The sequence below is a fragment of the Buceros rhinoceros genome, unplaced genomic scaffold (assembly GCF_000710305.1).
Source record: "Buceros rhinoceros silvestris isolate BGI_N320 unplaced genomic scaffold, ASM71030v1 scaffold91, whole genome shotgun sequence".
NCBI lineage: Eukaryota > Metazoa > Chordata > Aves > Bucerotiformes > Bucerotidae > Buceros > Buceros rhinoceros.
Window position 1 is genome coordinate 43,416 of NW_010392299.1, and position 20,747 is coordinate 64,162.

General features: G+C 38.9%; 1 protein-coding gene across 1 annotated transcript in view; it reads right to left on the reverse strand.

Annotated features, from left to right (window-relative positions):
- Window positions 1-20,747, reverse strand: part of LOC104500701 (succinate--hydroxymethylglutarate CoA-transferase-like) — a gene marked incomplete at its 3' end in the record, with an annotated part of 160,626 nt that overhangs the window by 6,987 nt on the left and 132,892 nt on the right. The window contains exon 11 of the mRNA XM_010144394.1: window positions 19,451-19,553. Coding sequence (XP_010142696.1) covers window positions 19,451-19,553 — 103 coding nt within the window. The remainder of the gene's footprint in view (window positions 1-19,450; window positions 19,554-20,747) is intronic.

The following is a 20,747-nucleotide window of genomic DNA, read 5'->3' on the forward strand; positions in this document are numbered from 1 at the left end:
GGCGCTGTCAAATGAAAAGCACAGGTCTGGTTCCTATCTGTTTCTTTCCAATCACAGAAAAAGCAGCGTAAGAAGATAATAAACTATAAGTAAATGTAGCTCATGGGTTTACTTATAGTCAAGTATGAAGCAGCTTCAGTGCTTGTGAAAGAAAGCAAGTTTCCCTTCTTAAACTTCCAAAATTCTGTGAATGAAATTTTATCACTCAGTGTCAATCCTTGTCTCGCAAATACACGACTCAGAAAGCTCCTAGTTAGCAACTGGTGAGATCATATGCAGTGGTGTATACAGAAGAGAGATGAAGGAGAGCCCAAGAGTGATTGAAGACGTCACGGTACAGATATTACCAAGCCTAGAAGACAATGAAGGAGCCCTGTAGCCTTTCACAGGCTGCCTGTTAACCCAAATTATATGTTTGTCTGTAGGTTGGATTCACAGCAACACCAAAGGAAGAGGGATATTTTCAGACAGTCAGTTTTGAACCGGCTACCTCAGACACAAATTCAGCTGAAAAAGTGGAGCACAGATGCTTCTCTAGAAAAGCTGTAGTTGACATTCTGCTCCACACCTGGCCTGCATAAATGTGCTCAAGGCAGAACCAAGCACTGCTTTCTCCCCTGGTTGTTATCTCGTGAATGCCCGAGCGTCGAGTATGACAAAGTTCGCTAAAATGAGGGAAGTGGACATAATACCCAGGCCCCTGCTCCAATGCCCAACAGGAACCTACCAACGAAGGCTCTGCTTTGCTGCAGTGCCACCCACCAGAAGGCTCCACGCCCAGCAGCGGGAAGGTGACCAGGCAGAAATCAGACAGAGTTTCTGCCAGCCAGTATACTACCCTCTTCTGCCAGTTCTTCTAGGAGGGAAGAGGGTGAGGCTCCAGCAGAAAGCCCCACAGCGTCCTCCTGATTCAGTGGGCTAAAACATCTCCTAGAAGACAGGGCAGTTCTCACTACCACTCTCCGATGCCAAGCTCTATAGGACTAGTCCAGCTAAGGCTGGTCTCTGATTCTGTGTCCTGGCACAGCACGTTGTGAGGGGTGGGGCTGCCGTTCTGTCATTATGAGCTCTGTTCTGAGTAAGGGTTAAATTAAAATCCCAACACCTCTACAAGAAATTTTACTGTAGCTCCTCTATGCCAGTTACATGATGCAAATGTAAGTTTTGAACTTTGCTGGCTGGAAGGAGAAAAAAATTATTTGAAAGCAGCTGTATTTTCCAATTCTTCTACCAACCGAGTTTTTCTCTGAGGCTGGCCGTCACAGCAGCCATCATGTCACACTCATTCAAACATGTACATGCATGTTTGAATGCACACACACACACACAAAGTTCTAATCCATGTATAAATTTCATTCTGTATTTACTCATTTGCTGTAAGCACCATTCCTAATGGAAAATAGACCATGTCTCCTTTTTACGGGAATGATTAGGACCACATGTTTCACTGACTCTGATGTTGAGGACCTCGCCGATATTTTCAAAACCAAATCACTAGCAGCGTACTGAACTTATTTCCCTGGTGGAAACCACTGGCTACTAACTTAGTGAATATGAATACATGGCTCCCTAAACATGCAGGTAATCATCATTTAAAGCCAGAGGCCTGAAATGAGTAGGTACGAGGCAGATGAGAGCAAGCTTCGTATGCAATAGTAACATATTCTATAACCAAATGACTTTGTTTATCTGAGAAACCCAGTATTACATCACTCTTCCTAAAGAGAATATAAACAGCACATTTTTGAAGAAACAGTTACTTAATGTGCAACTTGTCACCACTATCAGCTTTAACATAATAAAATACATGTGGAAAATCCCTTGAAGCAAACCTTCTGCAAAGCAGATTCTTCCCTAGTCTGGGTCAGGGGGTGTGTATGTCTATGAAGGAAATGCTATCTCTCTCCCTTTCACACACCCACTCGCTGTAGGTCATACAGCAGAGCTCACTGTTGCGATGCGTCTGCTGTTTGCGTGCCACCAGCTCCTGGAGGTAAAGAAATCACCATTGTTTCCTGGGGAGCATCTGTGCCTTGTAAAGCAAACCAACAAATCACACTTCAACATATTAAATAGCAGCACTCACTGAAATTTCAACCAAGGATCTCTTAAGTACTTTGCAGACAATGAATAAAGCATGTTTCAGCAAGGTAAATATTACCATCCCTGGTTTGTAAATGCAAGCCACAGCATTGCCCAGCTGAGTAACTTAACCAAAGTCACTCTGAAGAACTGTGCAAGTGACAAGCATTGCAATCGTGCTCCAGACTCTAGTTTCGCAACCACCAGACTTGAACCATTCAGTCTGGGTGAAAGCTTGCACCACCTGATCTGGCAAGGTATGAAGCATCCCTGGGCAGTAGCTAAAGCCCTTCATTTCTCTCTGACCCACTGGGCAATACTGATAGACTGTCAGAGGCAGGGAAGCCAGGGCAGTTTCCCCCAAATTCTGTTTTAAGAGGTTAAAGGAAGTTTTCCAGGAAGTGGATGATAGCACCCCCTCTATTTAGCACTAGGCAATTGTTGTGTAGGACCTTGCAGAACCACCAACCACACTTTCTAACACTAAGCAAACTTAAGCCTAGCCCAATAAACATTTCCTTGCACAGCTCTAGCATGAAGATTTTGACAACACAACTTTTATACTATAGCTTTGTCCTCTGAGCAAAAGCTGGTCATTTTTTCAAATTGAGATGCAGAGGTAGTAAGTATTAATGAGAAGGCAACCATTACACCCTTACTTCTCCTAATTCATGGTCTTAAACTCAGACCTCTGAAAAGGTGTTTAAGCCATTCTAGTATTTTATCCTTCGCGTCGTCATAAATCTTGAAACTGCTGAAATTATTCTGTGCCACTCGAAATGTTCTCAAAGTTCATGTCAGAAATAGAACAACCTGTTCCATTTTTCATCAATGAAAAAGATGATAGAGCTGAATAATATTAAGAGCAGTGGAGAAAACAGATGAGAACACATACAGATACGGAATTTTGCTATTTATGTATGGCAAATCAGTCATCTAATGCAGTTGCAGAATTATTTTTGCAGTCTGACATTTTTCATTACACAGTAGAATCTCTCCCAAAACTGCTGGCAAAGGAGCTATAGGTGAGTAGCAGCAATGGGTTAATAAAAGATGGTATGCCATTAGATAAACCTTTTACAGGTTTGCATCTGAAAGTCATAACATAACCTTTTATTTCATGTGTCACTGTGACAGAAGGTTTTCAAGGCAGAGTTCTTGAAACTGCAAGATGTTAAACAGATGTACTGTACAGCCTTCCAGATTGAAATCATGAGAACTGCATTTGCAGCCTGTGTGTTGTATCCCCATTTTTTTCCCTTATCAGCTTTGGATGCTTTAAATAAAACCGTCTGTTTTACGCACTTTTCTTTCCCCTCAACTTTTTTTTTTTAAATAAAACGGACCCTAAAAATCACTTCCTCCCCCCTTTTGTTTCTTTTTTTCTTCAGACTAGAAAAAGATTACTCAAAAATATGTCTTTTAGACAGGGAAATCTTTCTTCCTCCTTATTCTGCAGGTGCTGACTACCCGATCCAATTTGTTGGTGTAAAAGAAGTCATCCACTATATACAGAGGCAGGAATGGTATCAGTAAAAAGAAATAAATGAGAACAGATCTGCTGAAATTTCAGCTTGAACACACCTCTAGACTACTGAAATATTGATAATCCCCTCCTACCTCTTCAGTTGCCACTGTTGCTTGCACTCGGACAAACTTCTATTAAGAAACGTTTGCCCAGTCAGACAGTTTGGCTTGCATGCCTCGTGAGATGCCACCACTTCTGCCTTTGAAACAATTAATGCAATCATATTTCAAATACCTAGTTAAGAGTAATTTAGATCATCAGGGACTCTGGCAGCCTTCTGGTCCTAATCCCTTATAAAGCAGGGCCAACTTTAAAGTCAGATGAGGCTGTTCAGGGTCTTGTTCAGTCACATATTGGCTGTCTCTGAGGATGAAGATTTCACAGCATCTCTGATCCAAAGCCTAACTAACTCCACTGTGAAATTTTTCTTCCTTACACCTAACGGATTTCATTTACTGCAACCGGTGTCCACGGTCTCTTATCCTGTCAACACGCATTTCTGGTGCTGTGATTTTACTCATTTAGTGCAATATGGAATTAGTATTCCTCAAGTGTGCACTAACTCACGTTCAACTTGATGTCCACGAAGATCTTCAAGTCTTTATCTGTGAAGCTGCTTTCTATCCGGTCAATCCCTAACCTGTCCTGCTGTATGGGGCTATTCTATCTCAGCTGCAAGCGGTTCCTGCTAGTCCATTTGTCCAGTCTGTGAAGGTCCCTCTGAATAGCAGTCCTACCCTCCAGCGTATCAACCACTCTCCCCAATTTGGTGTCACTGGCAAATTTGCTGATGATTACTCAGTCCCACTGCCCAAGTCCTTAACGAGGAGTTTAAACTGTATTAGCCCCAGTGTTAACCCCAGGGAAACAGACTGTGGCAATGCATGAAATAAATTAAGTTTCCAATCGATAAAAGTATTTAAATTCACTGAATTGGACACACAATTTTATGGCAGTCAGCACAATAAAATGGCTAGAACTTTCACTATATCATAACGGCATTTATGCTTTTTTGCATTGATACGTATTTTTTAATAAACATTGCTGGTATTGTTCTTAGGTATTCAGTGCTGCAGATGAATGTGGCATGTAAACGATGTGAGGAAGCACACTCCTTGATCCAGAGGTTTTTTTAAATCTCAATAAAATATACTAGAGAAGACGACAGTATATCAGCCATCACACTGGAGAACTGAGTGAATGCATCTAGATATTAAAATTGCAATTACTCCCCTGCCAGAAAAAAGCACCCAAAACCCAACAACAAATAAACAAAATAAAATAAAAAAAACCCAAAGAATTTGCATGGCAAAAAGGTCATGAAATAGATACAGTCAGTATTCCCAGCAGAGGGCAAGACTAGGCATATATGAATGAATGCCATAGGAAACAATTCTGGGAAAAATGCAAACCAGCAACACCACCTACCTTTTCATCCACACAAACTAACCATTTGGGGCAGACAGCTACAACAGGAACAGAAACACAAAGAGAAAATGCTTTACAAGAGGAATATGGAATTCAGTAACTAAATTGAAACTATTAAACATTGTGAAGTGTACACTAGTAAGAAGTAAAAAACCCATGAGTGATCACTGCTGTGAATGCAGCATTGCACGAGAAGCCTGCTGGTTGATGGAGTGGGGTCAGAAATGCTCAGCACCTTTCAGGTTCCAGTCCCTGGAGCCATCTGAGTTTCGGAAAAGTCCAAAGTAAGTGCAAGCAGGTGGAGATCCCCTCTTGCTCTGAAAAAAAGCATGTATAAATTGTTTCTCTTGGAGCTAGCTCTGTCGTGGCGTTTACCTACTCAGAAACAAGAAAACGTATTCCAAAGCCTTGCCATACTAAACTGCTGATAAAACACTCCTTCCAGAAATTTGTTTCTCAGGTGCTTGGAAGCAAGAAAATGCATAAATCGACAGACAGCTCTTGCTGCTGGATGCAAAGCCATGAAGGTAGCCACACTGCTGGAGCTTCAATCATCAGCTGAAGACAAGAAACTTCAAAGCATCAAGAACTTTCTGCCTAAAACTGGAAAAAAAAAACAAAACCACTTTTCCTGTTTTGCTCCTTCACTAGACTCATCTTGATACATGGCAGAGTATAAAACAGCACAAATTTTAAATCTAAGGAAGCATTTCAAATGTGTAATATTTAACTGAGTTCAAGTCAGCTGCAAAAAAAAAATAAGTAATTGCAACTGTTTCAAAAGCATGTTAAAAAGCACTTCCACAGCACAGAACGCAGGATTATGAAGTCAGGCTCTGTATCTGAAAGTCAAATTTTCATTACAAATTTGTGTTTTAAAAGTACTGTTTTATCACAAATCTAGAGCTTTGGCAAAAATCTTTCAAGGAGAACGGAGAGTCAGAACACTCACGAATATGTCTGGAGCACTAAGTAAGCAAGATTTTATTAAATGGATGAGCTTTGTACGTGGCATGAGGTTACTTTAAGTGTCTAAACACCAGAGCTATGTGAATAATTGCTAACCAATCTCAGATCAGAAGTTAGACCAACTAGACTTGCAGGTCAGGGGAAAAAAGAAAAGGCAGCAAGATTTTTTTCTCCTCAGTATGAAGATGACGACAGCAGCAAGATCTTGTTTGGAGCGCATGAGATGTTCTAACTGAACCAAAGATAACCATCTCTCGAGCTCTGCTGTGAACCTCTTCCAGACTCCTTCCACAGACCCTCCCCCTGCTCCACTTGTCCCAAGAAGCCGGTGGGTATCTTGCAGTTTTCAGCTGTTTGTTAGGCAGCTTATCAGATCAGAGAAGTGGATGACTTGGATTAATTTAACTCAGTACTGATACCCTTCCTCTTCACGGAAAAAAACCCCATCAATATTATCATAATAGAGTATCATAATCATATTTATGCCAGAAATCATATTTCTGAGTGGAGAGGAATATTTCTTCAGATCTCTCTTTTGATCCAGGATACAACATATTTAAAGAAAATCCTTCATCATCTCCCTTTCTATCTTGCTCATTTAAACCTTCAACAATATTTAAAACCAGTTAGTGAATTTGATACAAATTACAAATAATTTTATCTGTCTCAGAACCACACTTCTAGGGAATGATTCACCAGGAAAGTATTAGATTAATTCTGTTTAGTGTAACTGTAATAAAAAAAAATCCAAAAGCCTAAGGCAGAGAATAGAAAAGAATAAAACAACCTGCTTTTAAGCTGTGTTTTCTCATCAGGAGAGAAAGTCAGGCCCATACCTCAGATTTTTCAAGGAAGCAGTGAAGAAATGTTTATCTGTCAAACACTCTGTTAGGAAGGGTATACGCGTCAGTACATCAGGAAAAATCCTTTGCTTTGGTAACAGAAAACATCGCTAGGTCAGCAAATACACTTCGTATCTTACTTTCCTGAGAACAGCTGCAATGACTCTACTACAGGGGAGTAAGCGGGAGGGAGGAGAACCTCACCAGTTAACTGAGCAACTAAAACACGCAGCCACTAAACAGAGAAAACACGATGGCCATGATCATCGGCAGCAATCCCCCCATGCATGCTTTTACCGCTTCCTGCAACCTCTTTGGAGATTTTGAGCACACACACGAAAATTAGAAATGAAAGAGGGATTTGGGACACTATCTTTGAGGAGATCATAACTTATTTCATTTCGCATAAATAAAAAGATGGAGGTTTTCTAAGCAAAATAAAATTTCACATTATCTTTCATCCTCCATCATCATTTCAAATACAGTTAAAATCAAGCTGCAATGTATTTTACAAGCAATTTTAGACTCTGAGAATTTCAGGCAAATGTGATGTTTTACTAAGTAACCACACAGAGCAGCAGGCAAGACTCCTCTGCAACAAAATTATGTTCTCTTATCCTATAATTGGTGAAATAATTCCTAATTACACTTTATACATATAAATCTCAAGCCTGTAATTGCTATGTATAGATGTTACACTTTGGTATAACATTTATTTCTTCCCATTTAATTACATAATGTGTACAAATGCAGCAAAAAGTTCCTGACAACTCTTGAAAAACTACTTCAAAAACGTTAAATCTATTTATGAATCCTTAGTTCTGTTGTCACCTGCTGAGCAGTAAGACTGAGTAATTAGCACTAAACTCTCCACGCCCTCTCCAAAAAAATAGTGGCTTCTATCAACGAATTGGTGATCTGATATTAAATACTCACGTCGAAGTTCATTTCTACCCACCCAAAGGCCAGTCTACCTCCTGGCAGTTTCATCAGGAAAAAAAAAAAAAAAAAAAAAAGCAAGCAATGGATTAACAAACCAAACTCAATCACTCTCCGAGGAGCAGTTGCAATGCTCTTTCTCTAACATAACTTGTCTTTTCAACATCCACATTGCTTTGATACTGCTATTTTACATGAATTTTTAATGAAGGTCAGAGCTAAGTCAAACCCTATTCATAACTAAGCAAATACGTCATTTCAGTTGCACCCATCACCCTGCTGACTTCTGAAGTTCGTTAGATGATCAGTTCGATAGCAATTGCAACTAAGATTGCAGCACGGGGTTTTGCCCCTTTGATTTGACACAGGTCAATATTTGCCAAGAGATTACACCTACAGCCTGGTGAGTGCATCTGTCCTTCCTTCTGAAGCAGCTCAAGTTTTGTATCCACAGAATTTGGTATGTTCTAAACAGAAATTCACTTAAAACAGCCAAGAAGGTTGAAAAAGTGCTTTTCATTGTGAAGTGACAGTAACACTTCTTTCTAAATCCTTTCTTTGATGACTTGTAAAGATATAAACTATCTCCACATGCTTTCATTTAATGTTTATTTCTTCATCACTCACCTAAAATAGAAATAAAATGTACACAGTGAGAGTGAACGTGCCTGCATTTTGCTCTAAAATAGGAAAAATACACGAAATGAAGAGTCTTCTGCAATAGCAGATATGACAGAGGACCCTACAATTCGCTGTTGTTTTTATGAACCCGTTTGTAATGTAGGATAGAGTTATATATTTACTTGATTAGTGATTGCACTGGTCTTGCTGTGCTGTTAATTTCAGGTAGAGCAGCTGTTTGACCAAGTAGCATTTCAGGTTTTTAGATTCTGAAAGGACACATTCAGAGGATAAAGACATGAAAGCATGTTATCCAAATTTCCAAACATTTTGAAGTTCCACTGTGGGGACACTGAACGTCACATTCCTTTAATAACACACATTTATAACTGACATTTGTTGTAGCAGCATATTTATTGGAGAGAGAGCTTACGACAAAAAAGGCAAATCAGCCTATATCAAGGACATATCTTCAATGTTTCAAAACACATGACTTACAAAAGTCTCAAGTATGCAGTCCTATTAAATGCATATTCTCACACCGTAAGAAGAGGATGTAACACTGAAAAATCCACCAAGTTCTTACAATCAATCGGGCTCGCCATGCAAAGGATGTCTCTCTTCAGATGTATCAGTTTAGGGTGCAGAATAAGGAATGCCAGAATACTGCATCCGTTTAACTATGGGTTCACTTTAGAATATGCTGTGCAACATGATGAGTTGTGTACAAATCCTGCAATCCAGAAAATAACATTGCATGGACAGTGAAACACAAATGCCAGATTTAATGTTAGACTCACAAGGGGAAGGTTAAAAATGAAGAATCAATGGTTTGAAAAATACATAAAGATGAAAAGCAATGCCATGAAAGTAGGAATATAGCACCTGCGTGCTGCAACTGTCAGCACTTCTCAGTATCAACGTACACAGGAGAAGGAAAAAAAAAAGGGAAAGCGTAACCAGCTCAAGAGAGTCACTGAAATATGGTCGATTCCTACGCAAGACACATCCATTACAGGTCAGATAGCAAACCTGTTCTAGAAACTGAGGGATGCAACAGGGAGATTCCATTATCAAGACCATGATCTTGATGAATTCAGTACAACCTAGAACTTCCTCACACCCCTGCAAATGGTAGCCCCTAAATCTAAGGGAGCATCATGGCATAGAAGTTACTTCTTGTTTTTCCTCTTAGAAATTAAACTGGGATCCACAGTGTAAATATCATCTGCTTGGCATCTTGATTTATCCTTGTCTTTTTCTCATGCCATTCCTAACCTCAAAATTCCCAAATTCTCTTTGTCTTCTCTCACGAGAGTCAGGTTCTCCACATTTAATACTCTCATTAGTCATCTTCGATGCACTGCCTTCATACTGAGGTGACCCTTTCGTTATACAGATGCTTACTTTAATAGACCATTAGAGGCGGGCACGGTAATATAAATACATTTCCCTCTTATGTGAGCTATGATGTGTCTCAGGTGTCATTCTAGACAATTAAAATTCAGTTGGGTCATCGCAAAGGTCTGTCTGTAAACCTGTCGAAACTTGGCTTTTTTTTTTTTTAGTTAACAATACACTTAGGTTATTTTTCAGGATTTCAAAAAATTTTTCAAGAACACCTGAGATCACCAACAACATTAGTCAAGATTTATATGTAATTCGAAAGAAATTTTACCCCTAAAACAGGTACTACAACATTACACAACTTTTTAAGTTGTTATAATTGAATTCTACAGCTGATAAGTAGCCAATTGAAATTGTGTGGTGAAAATTTTTTTTCTAGGTGTGGCTGGCTGCTCAGAGTGTTGACGCCCAAATACTGTAGCCAGTTTTAAGCTTAGGATGAGTTTTTTTAAGAGCAAAGATAATGCTCCTGGCCTCAGCGACCATGCAGAGTGAGGAAATACTTCCTGCTTCTTTACAAACTCTCTACTTGAATCATACTAGAAACGTACAAGAAACCAGTCAGAGATGAGAAGGAAAATGGCAGTGACAGAGAAAGCTTGCCTGACTAATTAATGCCTTTTTTTGGCAGTTGGAAATCTAAATCTTCCAATACCTACTCCTACTCAGCCTACATACTTGCCTTTTCACGGCTCAAATATTCCTCCTTGTTAGTAAGAAGCAGAAAACTAAGAAAGTATATATTTTTTAATGTTATTGCATAAGTACTGTGCAAAGTGAACATGTCAGCATCTCAGCTAAAAATACCATGATTTTTCAGCAGTGAGCGGGACTCCAAGGTGAACTTAGGCTGAAGAGTGAAGGGAATCTTGTGATTTCAATGTGACAGGCCAAGGTCCTGGCTTGAGCTCAGGTTTTCAAATGAGGTTGAGCACTCGGGAAAGCAGCTGAAGACCAAATGATAACTAAAGCCTGATCTGCACAGTTTCTGCATCTTTTTTTTGTTGTTGTTGTTGGATTTTCCATTTTGTTTTCTCCTTTGCTGAAATAAATACAATCATCATCAGTAGCATCCTATCATTTAAGAGATTCTGAAGTGCAAGATGTCAAATACTTATTCTCCAGAACATCGTTAGTATTTTCATGGCTATAAAATATAACCCACACTGCAATGCTTCACCTCACTTCTTCTATTGGTTCCAAATGAATCTATTTCAAGTGAACAAAACCTATGACAAATCTACCCTTTATGGTCTCTGAGAAAGAAAGGAAAATATCCAGGCTATTTTCATACGAACCAAGATGACAAGGTGCCAGTTTTGAAAACATAAACATACAGTAGGAAATGTTAAAAGTGACCCTTTGTTGGAGGAAGTTATATGCTGAAGCATGCATAAAATTTAGTTTCAAATGCCAGTGTTTATTATTGATTCTCCTGTAAGTTTTGCTTAGTAAACAAATCCACATCTACTTAAGAAAAATATTTTACTTGATTTGGTATGGTCTTGTGAGTACGGCAACCAGCAGACATAGACAGTCTAACAATTCACATATTGAGAGGAAGGAAAAAAATACCTATTTTTAACTGACCATTACTTTGTGAAAATGATGGAGTGAATGCTTAGAATAGGAGGAAAAAAAAAAAAACACCACACACTTCTAAAGAATTAATTGAATCAATTGCTTCAGCATATAAACTCTCTTCAGGCTGTGAGACTTGAAGAGATAGAGACACGTATTTCCCCTTTTCCTGTACACAGAACAGACTTGACACTCAAACTGGATTAACTAAAAACTCTTCCAACCCCATAGTTACAGTTTATATGAACAAAGGGAGAGTTCGGCTCACACTCTGCAAGGGATTTCTAAGAAGTTACATATCATCTAGCTCAGAACATCTTAAAGTTGGATGGCCTTATCCTGAGCATGTTCTAATAGTGCCAAACCCAGGCTCTTTGAAACCAGCTGATGTCACTTTGATGAGCTGCAAGGTTTGGGAATCAGTGTGTCACTCCTGCAAGGACAGAAGTTAATCCAAGAGTTTGAGGTGCCAGGAACATGTATTACGGACTCCTAACATTGAGGCCTAACAAAGACGGTGAGGTTTCAAAAGCAGTCTCCTTGCTTCAATGGACACGGCTTTTTGAAAGGTCTCCTTCTGGAACGAAATGCCCAAACAAGCCAGGTGACTCTTCGTACCTCTGAACAGCCATGACTGCAATGTAACTTTTAAACATAATTTAGTATGTCATGAGAACGGACCTCTAACGAGATGCTTTCACCAACTCAATGTTCTCCATAACCCACATACTTGCGTGAATCTTTTCTCGATTTGCATATGCAAATAGTACTAAAGACATACCATTCACATACATACACATGTAAAACGCAGTAAAAGAGAACTTTAAAAATGCTGCTACTAAACATCATTTATAAGCATCATGCATTTGCTTGCATGAAAGAAATACCGTAAAATCTTTACGTACATGCTCGACTTTTTTCCTGTCAGGCTCCTCCCTCATTCAGTGAAAATATTCAGAAAAGGTTTTATTTCTCATAAGTGTAGCTCCGGGTTTTAATTTAATATATATCCCTCAAATCGTACAATAAATTAAAAAAATCCCCAAGGATAATTTCTCCGGTGCTCTCACATTAGAAGCTGTACTTTCCAGAAGCATCACTACTGCATCTTTACAGCTCTGCTTTTCTGGCAAGTCCCGGTTTCATGACCAAGAAACCAAAGTACAGAGAAAACTAAGGGTAAAACCACTATGTCAGGTTTTTCAGAGTTTTAAACCATTTTACATCTTTAAATGACTGAGGAACACTGTAAACGGTTCCGTTTCTATCCGTGAGAAGTCGGTGCTGCTGTGTATTTAGCGTATAGCATCACAAGGCAGGCGCTCAAAACACGAGGCACGCGTGATTAATGACCACCTTTGAACATCGTGATTGAAGGTACTTACCCAAACCCACCGTGGAGCCGATGCAGGAAGAGATCCCTGTCTGGCATTCAACTTCTCTAAAAATGAAGCCTTATTTCTGCAACCTCTTACCTCTTTCACTACTTTTCATATTCTGAATCAAATGACTTAAGAAGCTGACAGACAACAACCCGGTTTAGAAATGTTCTCCTACTGAACACTTCAGGAAGAGGGTACAGCAGACAGATGTTACTTGATTTTAATATATCACAGTGTTTACAAATTAGAGGTTCTTTTACAGTAAAAGTTGTTGGTGAATTTTCTCATGTTTATGTGGTTCTTATTTATTTATTGTGACATTTTGAGAAATCAGAATTCAGGCAATAAAAAAGCCTAACCATTTTATCTAGTGTAGTTACACCGTTTCCAATCTAGGTCTCAAGCAAAGTTGACACCTTTGGGCTCACAAAACACATAAAGGACCAGAATATGCGTCAGCAGGTGAAAGTGTAACTTTTACATAACACTGTCTGGGGCTCCATTCCTCTTTATTCATAGCCAGCTTCTCTCCCCCACCCTTAAAAACAACACAATAGCACATCTATGACACTGCAGTCAGCTTTCTGCCCAAGTCCCTTTGAAAAAGAACTAATTCTCTAAAAAGGAGCAGCAGAGCTCCCAGTCAAAAAACAGTTGTAAGAATATGCCGATATGGTGGACAACAGATTTCTGGAAACGTGTTATCAAACATGAATGGATCATTTTATGAGAAAAGTTTCAAAACATACTTCAGACTTAAGCAGATAACCAGCACTGGAAATTTCAGGTCAAACTCTGCAAAGTTACAGGCAAGTAAAAACAAAGACTCATTAATAGCAAGTGTTGAATTATTTGCTTTATCATTACTTATCTAGGCAATAAATGTATATTAAATGTGTGTACAAAAAAGCCCCGAGCATTAATATAAACATAGATCTTTAGAACCATGTCGTAGAACAAGACTTGTCCACTCTAAGCACTCTGCTAGTCCTTCCCAGACTGGCACAAAAACACAGCCATGGACCACATCTCACTACGGCCAAACTTTAAAAACACTCTTCCTCTTAAAACATTCCTCAAACCAAAATACAAGTGATGTCTCATTTTGGGCCCTTCCTATAACCTGTGGGCACAGAACTCTCTCAGACAAAGCCTGCATAATTGTGTATACGCGGGAATCACATTCTACAAATTTAGAACTGGATTTTCCATTTCACGTCTTCAAACTATGTTCCATTCCTTAATGCTTCCCACTTGAGGACAGAATCTACTTCCCTAAATTTCCCACAGACCGAAAGCTTGAAAACATTTGTAATTTAGTAGAAAGAGCTACTTTTGACAAAATTAAAGGGTTGGGTATAGTTGGTGGTGCAGGTTTCTTTCACTGCATAAAATTTAAAAATTAAAGGAAAAGCTGCCTTGAAACACCCAGAGTTTGGCAGTGCACATTTTCAACCGAATCGAGGTGAATTTCTGTTTCAAAATTTAATTTTTGACACCTTCATGTAGATGTTTCACTTTCAATGAATTGGCATTTTTAAATGTACAAACATTCCATTGGAAAAACTTCCAACCAGTTTTAGTACTGACATCATAGACACCCTCTTTCTCTTGTCTGTTAGGAATTACTTCCAGACACATCGTATTACCTCAGGCCTTCATCGGCTGCTTTTCAGTTGCAGTAACCTCTATACGTAAAAAACCTCCCGGCAGAATTATGAAGATGAATATAATTACATTTGACTTGGGACAACCCTCAGCGGGCCACAGAAGTTTATTTCAACAAAGACTAGCAAACAAAATATGGTCATATTTAAAACAAAAAACCCAACAACCACCACGCATAAGATTTAAAAAACACCAACCAGAAAACGAACAAACCACCACACTGTTCTGGGTGTTCACCACACTGATTGCAGAAGCTTTTACCAGATGCTGGGAAATTTTTGCCAGGATGTGTTCAAACGAAATTTACTTCCCAAATAAGAGATGATCTGGAGGTTAATAAAAAAAACTACCACCTTCATAAGTTCCCAAAAATAATAAACTTCAAACATCAGATCATTTCCAGCTATCGGATATTTCAATATTCAGTTTACTGAGGGTTTTCTTTTTTTCCTGAGGTATATTCAGAGAAATGGCTGAAGGAACTGTAATGGCCTTCTGGGACAGGAAGACTAAGGTTTCTGTAAAAAATGTTAAATTAATTTTTATAGTGATGCAAAGTCAGGGAAGGGTTGTTAAGGGATGGCCTCTTGCCACAGGGTGGAGTTTTGTTTTGGTATCCTTTTAGAGCCTGCAGGTGTTTGGCAGGAGCTGAAGTCAGGGCCAGCTGTGATATTTCAGCTCCGATATTTCCCTCCCCGTATTTCTCAGAAGTGATGCATCGGGGTGATGTCTTACACCTGATGTCCTCAACTTGTGTGGTATGACTGTAACTGCTTTTGGGGAGAGCAGGGGAGAAGTACCACTGCCTGGCTTTCAGTTCTGTCCTCAGCTGGCAACACTCATACAGTAAAATTCATCAACATGAACCGATTTAACCTGGTAAAACATCAGATAACAAGCAACTTATTAAAGCGCCCACAGTAATTCTGCGTTGTTTTGTTGCTTCTTATATATGCCAGCCGTTTAATTAAAGCAATGACGCTGTGTAAGAACAGTGAAAGAAAAGACATCGGAAAAAGGGGAGGGTAACGTTTTAAAGAAGGCAAAACCCCTCCATCCTTCAGTCCCCTCACTTAACCAGCAAAGATCTTTGTTCTTTCGTTCTTAGCTGCAGTACAGTGAGTACCTGTTTTTGTTCTGTTTCATCTTTTGGGAGAATTTGAAGAGTCTCTATTAAAAATGGTATTCTCTTTTAAGTTTGTTTTGTTTGGAAAACCTCAAACCACACTGTATTTCATACACATGTTCCCCAGGGTATGTTAAATGGTCACTAGTAAGTTTGTAAAACGTTTTAAGAATTCCTTTAATGTTTGTACTATCTTGGCCTGGTTAAAAGGACACATTTAATAAATAGCTTGAAAAATGTTTGATTATAAAAAGCTTCATTAGAATAGTCTATACTTTGCTATTAAGAGCCTTTAAGAACTTTTTACAAACATTCTTTCCTCCCTCTTGTTTTTAAGAAAATTCTTCCCTTAACTAGGGTAACTGCTTCTCGGCTTTTTTATCTGTACATGCACAAGTACACACACATTTCTAGCCACAAACCGATTGATTTAGCAGTTCAAACGCCTGTGGCATTCATTTTAACTTCACAAATGAATAAAAGATTATAATCAGTGGGAAAAGTGGACCTTTCACTCCATTCATGGAAAAAACAGTATCACCTGGCACTCCCAACTTCATAAAAAATGTCATGTTTTTTGGCAGCTCACTTGGAGTATGATTGAAGCTGTTAATGTTATTAACAAAATGTCCTGGGATCAAAAATGTGTTGTTTTAATCTCACTTTATAGGAGGAGTTATACAAACCACTCCTTCAGAGTTCTGAGCTCCTTTGAATTAAAATAAGATAAAATTTGAAAATGTGATTAAGTTCCATTAGACCATTTCAGTCATCGCCTTCACCTGTCTATCCTTCCTCCTCAGATTTGCTTGCATTCCCCTCTATTATTCCAACCCCTCCCAGGACTTCAGTACCGGGCTGGTACCGGCCTTCTCAGCACCGTTGACAGGTGAGCTGGCTACGCTTCGGTGATTGCCAACGTCCATGCAGTGCGTCTTGGTCACTAATGGTGCAAGACTCCACTTAGCATGAATGCTGGTTGGGTTACGGATATCATAATCCATGCATCAAATAGGAAGACAATGGCAATAAAATAAAGTTTAAAAGTGGAATTTTATTTAGATCCAATTCTGCTGGTAATGTCCAAAATGGAAGAGGTTAGCAAAACCCAAGTATTATCTATTAGAGGTAGATTAGAGTTTGTCTGTATCAAAGTATCACCAGGTTTGATGTTTTTCTGGAGTCTTTGCAATGGTTGAAAGCCAACTAATAAGAAAAGCAGATTACTGCCTTATGATAAACTCATTTTACATCACACCATACTGGTTGTTATACAGTATTGGTAAGTAAGGTTATTAAATGCAAGCTGAGTGACCTCTTTCCTAGAAATGTATGTTCTGATCTAAACTGAGCCTGAAAAACCCACCATATGATAATGGGAGCACTATGAAGAATGATAACAAAGTTCTCATACTTAATGACTGGGTTCTGCTTTACACACGAGAAAAATCTTGCTGTGACTGCAGTACATTCTTGGTGGTGGGTGCTGGGTTTTGGCCCAGTAAAACTGGAATTTCACAGCACAGAGGATACCTAGATAATGGATTCTCAGGTGTTGTTAGGCTTCTTCCCTAGACTTACACATAGTCTCAGGGCACTGTTGTGCTTTTTCAGGTTTCGGAAACCAAAATTACACCCTGGCTTATGAAAGCAGAACTATACACAAGTATGTGTGTTGATCCCGGATGCACGCTGCCTATACAGCAGCAGAAAGATGAACAAGGGGAAGGAGACTGGGCAAGGTACAACATCAAGCCCACGGTTCAGAGGAAACATAAAGGTGAAAAGCTTAGCTTGAACTGCCCCTGAGCCTCTAAATCCAAGTAAGTGACTAGGAGCAATGAAGCCACCTGTGAGGGTCTGAAATCTTCACCATCAAAATAAAAATGTGTGTAGACATTAGAAAAATATACTTAAGAGGCTGAGTATTCTATTCTCCAAACTTCTGGATACATAAAGGTGGAGTGTGGGGCTTAATTTTACGTAAGTGAAGTAAATATCTTGCTATGAGGGCAATGCCTTAAAATGCCAACTCTTTTCCATATTTCAAGACAGAAGAAGAAAAAATTGCAGCCTTCAACACACACACACCCCTCCATCCCCTCCTTGGGCAGAACAATAACTGAAAAAACACTTCAGGAGGCAGGCAGCACCAGAAACAAAATGATGTGTAACAGTCAGCATCATCACAAATACTGACATTTCATTTCCAGGAATAAGAAGAGTGTAGGAGTGCCTCTTGTATCAGAGGAGCATGTAGAAAAGACAGCGTTTTCAAGCAGTTTCATGAGGGGAGAAAAAAAAAAAAAAGATCAGTATGCCCCTTTACAGGAAAATATTTTTTAAAACCTGTCATATGGTGGTATCTGACTGCAAAGCACTGCGATCTCTTTTACAGATAGGCTAACTATGTCAGTTAATAACTTGACATATGTAACAACAGAATACAATTATATTTTATAATAACGTTTATATATATGTACATAAAATATATTTAGGTGACTTCTAACAAGTGCAAGGTAACCGAGGTAGCCTCTTTTTAATTCGGGAGGTAATGGCCATCCCAGGACATACTATGTTTTAAAGAACAGTCTCTTTCACAGTAGAGCTAACTTCTTAAAATTCACAGCATCAAAAAAAGCAAAGAACATTTTTCCAAAGTCGTGCCAAGTACAGCTAAGTCAACCACGTTCTAAGTAAAATACTGTTGCTGTATGTTCTTCAAAGCCCAGCCTTAATTCCTGTGAAAGTTATGAAGTGAAAAATTTGGCCCATGCATACTTTACTGTATGGTACTACATCATTTTAAGGAGAAAGAGCGTATTTAATAAAAAAAAAAAGCTTCTTCCCTTGCAGTAGCCTAACAAATACTGTCTTACATTTCTAAAAGTATAACAAACACATTTATAACAAAAATATTTATTATAAACATATTCCTTCATGATAGATTGTTTTTCCTGTTTTTTTCCAAAGACTACAATTGTATTCCCAATCCTGACAACACACGTCTTGACAGTAGACATGCACACAAACTAAATTGGATGCTTTTTTCCTCCAATGGTCAACCAATTTTTTTTTTTTTACACCCTCATTATTAGAAATTAATTTATAGGCAATACATCACACAATAAAATAGCTGTGAGATCCTCTGTTACACTACTGAGGACAGTGGAGTTAGGTCAGTGGTGGGCCCGTTAACCCAAACATCAGAGGGTGAGAAAAAGGGGAGGGATGATGGGATATGCAGAGAATAAAACTCTACAGATACTCAAAAGCAAAATTACCATTTAAGTACAGATGCAATTCAGTGAAAAACTTTAAATGTATAAGGAATAAATAAATAGAAAGCTGAAGTGTTCTCAGCCAGGGAAACCACTAGGCCAAGAAACAGTTAAAATCTTTCTGCATATGACTTTCGTGCTTCATTTTTCTGTTTCCACTCAAAAAGTTGCCCTTTTTTTGTTTTTTCAAATGGTATAGATTCTGGTTATCCACACTCCAGAGAAAATCAGTTGCTTGTAGAGAGCAAGAAAGGTACTTTTCTGCATATTTAATATAATATATACAGTTTCTTTCCCTTTTTTACCAGCCACTTCTGAAAGAGACTCCACACAAGACATGGAATACTTACGGTGTAATGCATCCTGCCAATATCTATGTTCCCAAGCATATAACTCATTTAACAATCTGCGTTTATTTCTTATTATGCCATATTATTGGCTTAAATTCAATCCACCATATAACTCCATCCACCATATAACTCAAATCCCATTTTAAAGTAGCTGGAAACAGGTCTGGGTGACAGGAAAAGCGATCATTACTCAGCATTTGCAAAACACATGTAATAACGTATAGAAAAGACTTGGTGAGAACCAACCTGAGGATCTGAGAATACTTGCTGCATGTTGTTGATCGGGCCATATGGAACTCCACTGCCTTCAAAGAGCTGCAACCACTCGATCGTTGCTTTTTCTGAAAACCTAAGAGCAAATAAGAAGCAGGTGGTTTGAACTCCATGCTTTCAGATTCCAAAAAACGTACAGCATGTCTCCTCCCTCTCCCAGTGCTTCCATACTCTTCCCCACTGACTTCTTCTCAGGCAGTAAATACCATTACAAAAATGTACTACACGCGTTCTTCAGAAACGCAAAACCCAAAGACATAGGGGAAAGGCCGCAGCATAGCTGAGCCGATTTCGGTTTCTATCATTACACCCAGGATTAACAGCCACATTTTTTGGTCAGGTAACACTGATGACCCATTTATTTGTGGCAGGATTGTATAACCCATCCTAAGGACATCCAGTTCAGCATATATACACTGTGCCTATGCTGGTGGACACAGAGCTCCGTGTCCTTGTAGAAAAAGCTCATTTTCTTCTGAACATCCAATTCCATAACTGGTAGCACCACTATTTCCCGCTTTTTTTTGCTGGACATTTTTTCTTTCCTCATCACGTAGAGTTACAGTCTCAGAGAAAACACACTCTTGAAGCAATCCCAGTCACTGAGAGATGGTATTTTCTGCAGCCATCTGGCTTTCTGAATCAAAGGTGAACTTATCTGGAGATATTAACTTAAATTTCATTAAAGTAACACAGAGGTCTTCCAGTTTATTAGAAAGAGTTACTTCATGTACGACACTAAAAAGAAACTAGGTGTGATTTACAGACCAGATGGAAATTAAATTAATAGAAACCTTGATAAGGAACACTCAATAACTGGTATTCCACAGCTTAACAGTTCAGAGTACCTTAGGTGTTATCCAGAGCAATGTCAATAACATTCAGCTTTACTTCTAGCACCTTATTATGCAAAAAAAGTTATTATGCTTCCAAATTACCAACAGAAAGTTAATAGTGACAAAGCCCAAAAGGACAAGAACTCCTAAATCACTACAAAGCCAAACTCTGTAAACTTCTTTTTATACATATGCAGAGATTGGCTGCAAAGTACTTCATGCTACTTTTAGACTAAAGAAAAAAAAAAACTTGCTGTGGTGACAAGTTACAGTTATATTAAGTATATGGCATATGTATGGATCCAAGCTTCACAGTTAATATCTTTCTCCCTGTGTAGGAACAACTTCCCCAAGCTTTGGGGGAGTAAAACCTGATACTCGATGTATTTTGCGCTCTAAGCGAACAGGAAAATGCACAAGTTTTGCACCGCTCT